The sequence below is a fragment of the Pterocles gutturalis genome, unplaced genomic scaffold, assembly GCF_000699245.1.
Source record: "Pterocles gutturalis isolate BGI_N339 unplaced genomic scaffold, ASM69924v1 scaffold3413, whole genome shotgun sequence".
NCBI classification, from domain to species: domain Eukaryota; kingdom Metazoa; phylum Chordata; class Aves; order Pterocliformes; family Pteroclidae; genus Pterocles; species Pterocles gutturalis.
The window spans coordinates 22,201-34,557 of record NW_010125277.1 but is presented as its reverse complement, the minus strand read 5'-3'; the positions used below and the strand labels follow the sequence as shown (position 1 = coordinate 34,557).

Sequence of the window (12,357 nt, the reverse complement as noted above, 5' to 3'; positions counted from 1 at the left end):
TTTCTGGGTCAAATCCGCGGCGGTGCCAGCCACACCCAACCCCTCTTGCTCCATTTTCTCTTCAAACTGCTACACACACCACAACAACCGGAGCCACTTCAGTTATTATTACTACAGATTCAGAGGTCAATCCACATTGCACACTCCAAATACTGAGTCTAAACCCCAGCTACACTGCTCTGTCAGGCTTCATGCAGAAAATCAACTGTCTGTGGAAAAGACAGTGTGGCAGCAGGCTTCAGCCAGGATAACTCAAACAGTGCTTAACTGTGAGCGGCTCAGGGTATTACAGTTCCCTCACACCTACTGTCACAGCCCTGTGGTCCTAACAAAAGTTGTAGCTCCCAGAGTTCAGACTGAAGTGCTCTTGAAAGTCAGTCCTGTGGTTTGCATGAAAGCCTATAGCAAATACAGTAGTTGTATGTTTTCCATTTGAACTGCAAGGGCTGCCTGGTTTGCTACTTTATGAGTAGAGCAGAGACCAGGAATTCCTCTTATCCAAGGCCACAGCTCTAGCCAAAAACCCATGGGGAGAAGCTTAAATAATTTTGCTCTAGAGAGATTTGAATGATTTGTCCTTAAAGATTGCTAATATCATTCCAACAGGAAAGCATAACCCTGCCAGCTTGAAGCAGCATAAACGCGACCAACATGTTATTATCTTCAACAGAGGACCCCAGCTCCTCTCTTGCCTTTCGCTGGCTTTCCAAGGAAAAGACTCCCTATGCTGTGTGCCCTCTGCCTCTTGCTGCAATGCTGCATTGGCTGTGGGGAGTTTTGTGAGAGCAGGGTAGCAGCTCTGTCCTTGTTAGGATTGCTCCTGTTGAGATGTAATGGATGGTCTCTTCCATTCCTCCTTTCCCCAGACTTTGCTTGAATCCCAAGAGATCTAAATCACTTCAACTTAATGTCAAATATGTCAAGAGGAAACTGTCTTTCCTGTCAAAGTGCAAGTGTGACACCACCACAGCAGAAAGCTCCATCTGGACTGAAAGATGAACCTCCTTTCACAGAAAGACAGATGGGAATTGCCTTCTCTGCTTCTTAACCTCCTTGATAGTCACTGTTTCAAAAGAAAGTGCTGAAATGCACTTGCTAGACACTGTCTCCTCTGCCATTCCACCATGCTCTCCTACCAAGGCTGTGGATGTAAAACACAAACCTCATAAACTTGGAAGCAGCAAGGTCAGGACTTGAGTTTGGGTCTTCATTTGTTATCAACTCTCAGGTGGCCAGCACACACCCTGTGGGACTAGTGCCGATGCTGTCCTGAACGAGGGGCTCCCTTCAGCACCTTCAGGCTGCTGAGTCCCTGCTTCTTAAGGCCAGCCATGATCACCAGCCCAGGGACCAGCTGCCCAGCACAGACCTCCCACTGTGCCCTGTGGGGCTGCCTCTACCTCTCATGGACTGGAGGGCTTCTCCTTCATATGGCCTCTGAGCCACCAACTCTGTACATCAAATTAAATGCTTTATGTTGCAGCCCACAGTATGTGTGTCCCCCTTGTGAGAGTGCTGGCCAGAGCATGAGCAATCTGCACCCACACATCTCTTCCAGGAGGAGCCCTGTATTTGAGCACAACATCTGTGCAAAACTGCCTGTGCGCTGGGTGGCCAAGAGCAGGACGATGTGAATCATTTGGGGTTTTGAAACAGAAGGATCTTAGCTCTATGTCTGCTGTTGATGTGCAACTGCAAGTGACTACAGTAGATGAAAAATTTGTAGCTAACCACCATGGACTGCTTCCAGCATGCTTCCTATAGGAGCATACAGATCATCCTCCTTAAATCACACTGTGATATAGAACATGTTACTACCCAAAGTTTAGCCTTTAAGCTAAGGCAGACATGCCAGGGTGCTCCTGCATGCATCTACAAAGACTTCACAGGGACCACAATGCCAGCTGACACTGCAGGATGGTGCTCTGTTGTTGGAACAGAATAACGGCATTGACTTTTTGCTGTTCTCCCCATATATGGCTTGCCCAGGTCAGCAATAAAGTTCATGTGTACCAACTTACTTGAGTCGGATCTGCTCCGTGAATTCCCCTCCGAGTTGGGGAGTGAGGTCTGTATCATGAGCTGTACTGTCTCGACCTCATCCTGCGCTTTCACCTTGCTCCAGCAGATAGCCTGGATGTGCCTGGTGGTTTTGGGAGCTCTAACGTCACTCTGCTCAGGAAGGACACAACACACGTGAGGACATGATAACACACAACCCACTAAGCTCTCCTACAAGGGAACTTGCACTTAGTGCCTGCGCAGCAGCAGCGTTTTCAATATAGAGTCTCTTTTGCAAAACAACTTAGCCAGTTCTCAAGTATTTTTAGACTCTAGATAATTTTGGCTGGTATTTTGTGATTACGCTAAAAATGTGGTAGTGAATAACTGTTTCAATTATGTACCATGAGGAGGAAAGATCTTAAGGCCTTCCTCTACAAACTGGTTATATTAATGTGAGCATCAAATAGGCAGTGCTTTCTGCTCAAAGAGGTAGGATTAAGCTCGTATTTTTGCAGGTGGACCCTCCACAAAACTTTCCTAGAGTATCAAGCTCTTCAATTTACTGTTAAGGGCCCATGACTCCTGTGAGAAACTTCAGGCTGAGAGAAACTACTGTTTTTCACTTCTGAGGCAGGCAAGCAAGGTCCAGGATTTCCCTGTCTCTCCATCACTGCTTGAATCCTTGCTCAGGACAGAGCTGGAATCTCAGTTATTAGCCTCCTTGTTTGCACAGCATTGGTCTTTATAAAAACACTTCTGGAAGTAAATGCAAACTCTTTTTTACAAAGGCTAATTTCTATCACATTAAATTGTCTTCCAGGTTTTATTTTATCCTATTTTACTCTTGACTTCTCATCTTTCTTCTCCTGTTGCTTTTCAGCTCTCCTAATTAGGACTTCATTGAAAATGTAAAAAACACACTCTTTTCAAGTCATGCAAAGAACACTGGCCATCACACCTCAAGCAAAAGGAGTTTTCATCCTTGAGAAAAAGAGCTGTCCCAGGCAGCAGTCTGAGGACATTGTCTCTGTAAACCTCACTCAGCTTTTGCTCTGAACTTTAGATTTTACAATTAATTACCGGCTGTTGAGACTTGATTATAGGATATCACAAAGCCAGAGGATGCTATTTCCACACCTCCCATGTGGGTTTCATCTTGGATAAACAATTTTTTTATTTGTTTCTTAGAGCTTACCTCATATGTAACAACACATTCTACAGACTGGTGTTCTTCTATCCCCACAATCCATTTCTCCATTACAAACGGTGGCTGAAAAAAACATGATGGGAGTTTTACAAGGTGCTCTTCATCTCCTGACTCTTTTCTGAAACACCCCAAAGATATTTTCAGCATTTGCCTTTTTTCATTTGTTTTCATACTGTTAACATCAATACTTTTCTTAAAATCTTATGAGACAAAGCAATATATTTTGGAATTATTTACTTCCTTGTTTACAAAAGGAAATTGAGAAGAGATTTCTATAAATAACAGACAGTAGGTAAGACAATGTGGAATGTTTTCGTGGGGCATAAACTTTTTTCATTTTTGTGCATGTATTGTTTTTTTTTCTGCTAGACTTACAGAGGCCAGCGAGAACAAATATCTAGAAATTTTTGGATATATTCCCTGATAGATATAAAAATGCTGAAGTATGCGAAAAGTTAATGTTATTGTATCTCGCTATTAGTTTATTTAACTTTAAGCTTTTTTCTAAAGGAAAAAATTAAAATGTCCAAGATGAAAATTTAAAAGAAAACTATTCTGCAACCAAATAATAATTTAAAAAATCACAAGTGTTGTTCCAGAAATCACTAACTATAAAAATAGCATTAGTGTGAATTAAGTATGAGAATCCTTTTTGACAAAGACTCATATTTTCACATATTCCTTAAAATTCTGACTGTTGAGACTCTGATTTTCAGTTTTTCCTTTAGAAAAAATAACTAAAGGTTCCCCCAAAATTTTGCCCAAAAAATTCACAGTTAAAAGTGTTCAGGAGTTTGGGGTTTTTTATCAGTGCACATTAAAGCAGCATTCTACTTAGTAATCAAGATCTCTATTTTTTAATTTAGAAATTTATTTTGTTAGCTATTATCATGTAGCACATATTAATAAAAACAAACAAAATAACAACAAACAGAATGCCCTCTGCATTATCAAGGCTTCTGTTGCTTATGGTAAAAGCAGTCTAAATGCTGGCTGGTAAATATTTACAGGTAGGTTCTAAAATAAGGTAAAATGCTCAGTGGCACTGAATTGCAGATGTTCAGTGCTTTACTGTCTGTTGACAGGTTTCAGTCTTTGCAACTCATCATTGCATGAAAGAAGGAGTTTTAGAACCATGTAAAAGTTCTAAAGCCGTGTCAAAAAGAAAGAAGGAAAGAAAGAAAGAAAGAAAGAAACAAAGAAAGAAAGAAAGAAACAAACCAGACAAATCACATGAAGTTTCAAACTGGAACATTTAAATCACCTTCTTCTCTTGAAAAGGAAAGTAATTTTTTGAACACTCTTTTCTTTAAAAGGGGTAATAAATTCAGAGAATATAACATGGAATTAAAACAAGAAAATATAAATTAGTTCCTTCTCTTATTTTTCTATTGTTAACATTATTGTCAGCTTAAAAGAGAACCAAAATACCTAACTCCTATTATGATACAAATCTGTTTAAAATGTGCATTTTATTTAAAAGCTGTCAAGAGATTGAGCTTCCGCATGCACAAAAGTCGACTGCTGTGGTATTTTAATGTCTTTGTTTGAGATCTGTGAATTCGTGAAAGCTTTAAGGCTGTAAATACCTTTGTCATCTTTAAAATCTCTACATCAGGTAGGTTAGTGTTGAATGTCACATCTTTTATGTAGGTTATTGCAATTTCATCCCCATCCATCTCCATGTACATTTTCCATTTACAATCCTATGAATAATAAAAAAAGAATGCTGGATTGCTAGAATACAAATTAAAAAAAAAAAAAAAAAAAAAAGAAAAAAGAAAAAAACCCCCGAAGCCAAAACAACCCAAACCCTAATCCTCAATATATGGGAGGGAAAAAAATGACCCAATGACAAAGATAAGGAACATAAATATATTTTAGGATATGTACGATTTTCAGTAAAAGTGTTGATAATGGAAAAGCCTTGGGATCTCTTGTTTGCTCTCCTCTTAGCTCACCCTGAGAGACAGTCACTACATTGCCAGGTCTGGATGTCTTCAGAGGTGTGGATCCCCTGAAGAGCCCCAGGAGGACAAGTGGCTTCACCCTCGTGGAGTGACAGCCCGCTAGAGCAGGCAGCAAGGCAGCTCTGTCCATGCGTGTGGCGGTGGAGGGACAGGGCAGCGGTGGGGGAGCCATCACTCGGGGTCATCACCAGTGCTGGCAGACAGCCTCAAGGACATTGTCTCCCAGTGAACCTGGGAACAAGTGACCAGAGGATCTGTGAACCACCGTTAAGACAATCACTCAAATAATGGGCAAGAGGATGAGCTTGATTATTTCAGATACTGAGTGCAGAGCGAGGCACTGAACATCCTCACCTCTCATTGCACTATTAATTATAAGTAAACTCAGCTTAGAAAATAATCACAGAGAGTCTAATAAACCAAAGCAATGAAAGGTAGCCTTAAATAATCCCATGAACTGAACATGGGGCCAACATCCAACACTTTGCAGAGGTGTGAGCCTGCAGAAGCTGACAGCTCTGGCAGCATCCTGCAGGACATCCCGTGCGGGCTGAGTGCTGGGATTGGGATTCCTGCCTGTGGCCAGACAGGCTTTCACGAGGGACCAGAGACTGCTGGTGTGCCCAGCAGGTGCTTCAGGGTTTAGGTACTGTCCAGTGCACTGAGCTCCTACAAAAATCAGTCCCCTGAGGGACAACAGGGCTTCAGTGAAGCAGAGTGTCTCCACGTCTGCGCAGGCAGAGGGGGATCTGCCCTTCATCAGGACAAGAGCTCCTCCAGACATGCCAAGGGTTCAGGAGGGTCTGTGACTGCCGCAGGGCACCGGCTGTTTGCAGGACACAGTCTTCAAATTCTGCTCAGAAAATTCAAAAACTTTCAATGGGGACACAGATGGCCGCTTGGGGCCAAGGGCTTGCATAAGCAGTTATTTGCACACACAAACGTAAAGCAGCCTAAAAAGTATCCGTTTGCACATGCGATTATGTGCTAGTGCTAGTGATGCACGTGCATCTCTCATAAATGTAACGTAGGAGCTCAGCCCTCAGAAGTCTCAAATCTTTCAATCAGGCATTGAATTGGCAATTCCAAGATAAAAGAAAACTGGAGTATAATCATTTCTGAACCGCAACAACAAATTATGCTTATGAAAGCATTTGGCCTTGTGTGTCCATCTGTCCCCATTGAAAGCTTCTGCATTTTACGAGCAGAGTGGACGTGCGAGTTGGTTGTCAAACCACCCTGGTGCGAGTTTGAGTGATGGGAACTGTGGTCCAGCAGGAAGGGCACCAGACCACAACTTGGAGGTGCCAAGTTCAGTTTCCAGTTCTGCCATTGGCAACTTTATAAGGTGCTGAAGTCATCCTGTGCCTCCATCTCCTAATCCTGGACTGCACCTCTTTGCACATCCTTTTTTGGTCCTGCGGTTTTGGGTTGTGAGCTACTCCAGGGTTACGCCTGTCTCTTCCCAGGTAGGTACACTGCGATGCACCAGCCCCAATGTCAGCTGAGGACTGTACATACTATGTAATTGAACAGCAACAGCAAAGCAAGTTGTCTTTGACTCCTTCTTGCCTCTCAAACTGTGCTCCCCTCCCTGCCCAGACCATCCTTGTTGCAACTTTTTTGAAGGACTTCCTAAATTCACGCCACCTGGATTGCCTATTGCAGATCAAACCTGAGGTTAGAGACAAGATGCTTGATGACATTTGTAAGTTTTACAAAAACACCTGAGCCCAGGCAAGAACAAAAAATTGACACAGAATACTATTCTGCAGTTAATTCAGCTCATCTCCTGTTGTGAGACCAGTGCCAAGCACCCCAGAGCCGGAGCCGCATGTTGTGCAGGCGCTCCTATGGCTTCACGACTCGGGGTTTTGTGCTGTTCACTCACATCTCCCTACAGACCAGATCTGACAAACGCGAGCTCGTTTTAATAAACAATGTAAATCAAACGACCACCTCTAAAGAAAAGGCTGACAAGCTGTGTAAATCCAGGGTCTGGCAGGCGGTGGGCACATGCCAATGCCAGCCCCTTGCCGGATCTGCCGCACACGCAGGAGCTGTCTCTGTGCGGTAACGAATCAGGCTGCCCCACGCAGCTGTGGATGCACGAGCCCTGCACAAACACCGCCTTCCCCGGCTCCAACTGCAGCTTCAGAGAAAGAAATACACTCTCCTGTCCTTCAAATCCACCCCCAAAACCTTCGATCCTCCTTGGAGTCCTCTCCAGCCGCGCTGCATGGACACCAAGAGGGCAAATTACCACACTAAACACACCCTCTCCAATCACCCAAAAACGCATTTCGTTTTATTTGGAAAGGTTTTCATTTTGTGTTATTGTACAATCATCAGTGGAAAGGGGAAAGAGAGAAAGACAGAAATAAAGAGAGGAGCAAAAGGGAAGGAGAGGCTGGGAGAAAAAGAGAAAAGATAGAAAAGAGAGAGAGAGGGAGGGAAGGGAGGAAAAGGAAGGAGAAAAGACAGCAGCTAGATTACTTCTGAATCAAGGCACTTGGGAAGTATCTAAGATAAGTAGGTGGCTACTTGTCTTACAAACTTGGTAACCATTTTGTTCAGTCACACAATAAATAATGTGAGATTTGCATGCTGCAAAAAGGGTCATATTTCCCTGTGTTACAATCGAGTTTAAGGTTCTTCTTTAGAGATGTAGAGAGATGCTCGTCCACTTAAGCAAAAATGTGGGTAAAATATGTATGTCAATTCTTTGAAGAACTGGACCCATAAGATTTCTCGGGTTGAGACTACATTCAGTGCCAGTCTTATGTGGGAAAATAATTTGGAAATGGCTTGCTCCAAATGTCTGGTTGACAAATATACTTACACAAGTCCTTCAAAGAGATTTCCCTGGACATCTTGTAATTCAAGAATTAAAATACCTCCCAATATTTATGGCCCTGATTTTGATTTAAATAAAGAATTTCAGCTTTTTGTTTAAAAAAAATTACCCTAGTTTCAGAACTAAGAGGCACAACCAGTAAAACTTTGTGTGAAAAAACGTTTCTGAATAACACTTTGACAAAGCCAATAAATCAGCAAATCCGCAAATTATTGTAGAAAAGAAAAGCAAATCACGCATGTATTTCGAGCCACTTCTCCTCACTTTGAAACAGAAAATAAGAACACTTTAAAAATTAAGTCTCCAGCTTACTGTGGTGACAATACTCCTTTAACCCCATATGCACTAACGTCTGCAACAAAACCAAAAGGGAAAGGAAAAAGATCAGCCACAGGCTTTGAACAACAAACATGTCTCCTGCAAAAACAGCTTAAAACTCTTGCTGGGAAGACACCTTGTTTTTCAAGGAGGCCCAAATCCAGGATTTGTTTTAAAATCAGCGGTTGCAATAAACTTTTTTTTTTTTTTTTAAGATTGAAGAAAAAATGGCAACGGCATTGTAGCAGGCAACTGGATATTAGAAGAAAAGTAAGATGTAATGCATGATGAAAAAAATATGAAAAAAATGCTGGTCATGCTGGTACTAAAAGTAGTAGCATGTTGATGATTTAGGTACCCAGAAGCTCCTTTACATTCTTAGGTATTATCTATCTCAGCTGCTGAAACCTGCTGTTTTAAAGGCATTAGAGTTGAACATCTAGTGACAGCACTTGGGTTATTTATCATTATGTATCACCCTGCTACACTATATTTTATTATTCTGGATTTAAAGGAAGATAACACAATTATGGTTAATTTGCTTCTCTTCTTTTTATATATAGTGTCATGACCCACCACGGCTTTGTCCCATGAGATATTTTTAACCAAAAAGAAATCCACAAGAAACTCTCCCTAAAAATTCCATTAATAACCTCTTGTAGCGTGTATAGGTTGCAGGGTCTGGAACTAAGAATGTTTTAATCTCTTCAGCAAAACAATGTCTCATAATGATGTACAGGACTATTGCTGCACTGATGAAGAATCATACATAATTCAGCACCTTTCACTTGGCACCACTGTGATATCCTCATTAGCAGTGGCTCACAGTGGCTGTCAGATGGTGTCCATGCGAATGCAGGCATTATATTGTCTTTGAGATGTGCAGCTGCTTCCATGACACTGCCAGTATATAAAAACATGACGCCAGTTTGTTTTATTTAGTGCTAAACCTTCCAGTTTGTAAAAACAAGGCTGACACAGAGCCTGACATGAGGCAGTGAAAATAATTAGCTCTCATTTTCTCAGCCTCCTATTTCCTTCTCCCCGCTGTGTTCTCTTTCCACTAAACCACCACATGTCAGTCGAAATGGGAGGCAATTAGTGGGCTCATTTCAGTCCCCACAACTGTGCTGAAAAGAAAGTATTTATGATGGCACAATGAACAGCTGAAAGATTAAATAACATTTGCCTTTTGAAAAGAAAATGACTTCTAGCTAAATGGGCAATTTTTGATTATTCTCAAACAAGCTTAGAGTAGTTGGTTTTTAAAATACAAGAAAGGAAAATGAGTCATTTTTAGGTGAAAGAATCAAATAAAACTTGACACAGTAATGCAAATAACTGATGTTTTATTGCAAAATATGTAAATGTGTTATACCCTTAACAATGGAGGGTGTCTCAGGTCAGGGCAGGCTGTTGCCAGCCAGGCTCCAGCGAGAGAAGGTGGCTCCACCGCCGGTTTTGTTTCAGCTGTGCAGGCAGAAAAAAACAGGGGCGGAGGGGAGGCCTTCCGAGAGAGATGGTCTTAAAACATACAGAAACAAAGCAAGCACAAGATATATTTATGTTATCAGCTTCCTGGGTGCCTCCTCTGACAGCCGGAGCCCTTACTCTTCACGAGGCAACAGGCACTGGCTGGCTGGAGCCTCGCCTGGAGAACCACGAGGCCTTTTTAACACCTACGGAGACCACTTGGCGGTACCAAAAACATCTGTTCCCTGATAGCGCCTTTCTTAAATATCCAGCGCTGAAAAGCTGTCCCACCACAGAGGGGAACATAACAGCAAATACCGGGCGCTGCTATGTGCTGGGCACCAGTGCCCCGAGAAAAGCGGGTTGCAGCAATCGAGACAGAGAGCCCTGCGACAAAAGCTGTCCTGAGCCTTGCCGTAGTGTTTACCGAAAGCTGCCCTTGCCACGTGATCAGAAGCAAATGGGGATTGCTGCGGTTGCAGGCATCATCATCCCCACGAGCAGCCTGCTTGTGACAGCAAGACTGTAAGGGTGGAAGTGTGAAAATACAAGTCCCTTCCCCGCGGGCTGTGTGGGTGCCCTCCTGTGCTGCCTGAGCCAGCCCTGTCCTCTGGTGGACTGCTCATGAGAACAAGGCGGTGGAGCTGTGCAGACACCACGTCCCCACCGACAGTGAGGTGGGCTGCTCACGCACAGGAGCTTGCAGCCCTGGGGGACAAGGGCACATGGGAGCTTGGGGAGGGCATGGCAGTGCCGCTGGACATGTCCTGCACAGGTCGGGGACAGAGGCTCTTTCTCCAGGCTTTTGTCTGGAAATGACACATGCCAAGCCTCCAGACTGCTGGGAACTGCCTGTGCTTCTGCAGACGTATCCATGACCAAGGCTGCACATGTGAGAGACAACGTGTGGAAGGCAGCAAGTTAATTCACAGGGGCCAAGGCATAAAAACAAAGCTCAAGATTAAAAAGTCTAGAAAGTCCAGTGAGCGAATTACCTAGCTGAAAAGTCTATATATGTCTCTTCAGGATTATGGAAAAGTCAATAATTTCTGATGGGAATTCCTGGCTCAGCACTGCCTAAGGATTTTAAAAGGTGTTGGCTTGCATTTGACCTCAATTAAACATGGATACTACAGCTGGAGCAAGCCCCTTGGAGGTGATGGAGTTACACCAGCTCCACCTCGTGTAAAAACAATACATGGTCCAGAAAAGCCTCTCTGAAAGAAAATACAAGGAGCTCAGATCACCTGTACTGAACTTCTAACACCCTACCACCGATCCACCTCCTCAGCGGACTACATTAACCAGTTCCTAATGGTGCTGGCCATATTTTAATAGGGCTGTGGCTTTATTTTACAGGGGTGGGAGGGGGGTTTGAGTTTGAGCAAATCTACGAAAATGGCACACAGACACAGCTACTCTGATTCTTGCATTGACTATTAGCCTTTAGTAGCGAAAGCATTGTGCTTTGAGATGTAATTAGAGAGAGAGGTTTAAGATGAGGTTTTGTGATAGGGTTAAATAACCTCACGTTAGAAAGTCAAGGTACCTGCAAGTATCTTGCAAAGGAAGGTTCAGATAAAAACAATTCCTCTGCCAGCTTTACTTACTGACCTGGGTTAAAATACGTACAGAGCATGGGGAATATGTATGACTGAAAACCTACAAAACTGGAATTTTACATTTCCGACTGTGGCCCTTGCTTTATTTTTTGCCACATTTGTAACATGAGGAATACCTTACACATCAAATTAAACTGGTGATGTTATAGCACATCTGTCTGAACTAGGAATTACTTTTAAGAAAGTAAAGAAAGGTTTTATGAGAGTTGATGTAGTGGGAGGATGGAGAGGAAGGAGCAGAAATGGTCTCAAGCATTTGTGAAACAGCATTCCAGTTACAACCACTGTTTCAGTACTGTTTTGTCTGGTACTGCCTCCATTTTGCCAGCCCACATTTCTCCACATGAAGAGTTGGTCACAATGTCTCTCTGCAGTAGCCTTAATGTTACATTCACTTTCACACTACACATTTAAATAATAGCATTAAAATACATCCCAGTTTAGATATTCAAGGCTAGAAAATAGTTCACACAGCTAGCAGAAGGTTTTAAGAGGCTCTGCTCCTTACTTTGTCAAATAGAGGGAGAGGTAACTGGGGAAAAATACAGCAAAATGGTGAGACAACTTCAAGGCTTTGTGTTTGGGTACAGGTCAGACTATGCCACACTCAGTAAAAAATGAAAACATTCAAAGGCATGGTGAAATCTGCCCTTTTGAGGACTAAAACTAAAGGATGCATCAACAGGACACAAAGACTGTGAACCATCCTTCTTAAGGGGTTGGGTGATTCATCAGTGCAGAGTCGACACAGCTCACACACCTTTCCCTGATTGGGAAATTTTAATGAGCTGCCTAGGATGCGAAAACCACTGAAAATTCCCTCTGCAGTTCTGCGAATCAGCTCAAGCTGCAATTGCCAGGGTTTGTTTTTTTACCCTCTTTAATATTTTGGAGTTAATTGGTGTT

At 42.8% G+C, this 12,357-nt stretch overlaps 1 protein-coding gene across 1 annotated transcript in view; it reads right to left on the bottom strand.

The window, feature by feature from the left end:
- LOC104465447 (mitogen-activated protein kinase kinase kinase MLT-like) overlaps positions 1–12,357 on the bottom strand; it is a gene marked incomplete at its 5' end in the record, with an annotated part of 31,498 nt that overhangs the window by 1,263 nt on the left and 17,878 nt on the right. Inside the window, 3 exon segments of the mRNA XM_010078494.1 lie at positions 2,022–2,172; positions 3,200–3,274; positions 4,801–4,917. Of these exon segments, the coding sequence (XP_010076796.1) occupies positions 2,022–2,172; positions 3,200–3,274; positions 4,801–4,917 (343 nt within the window).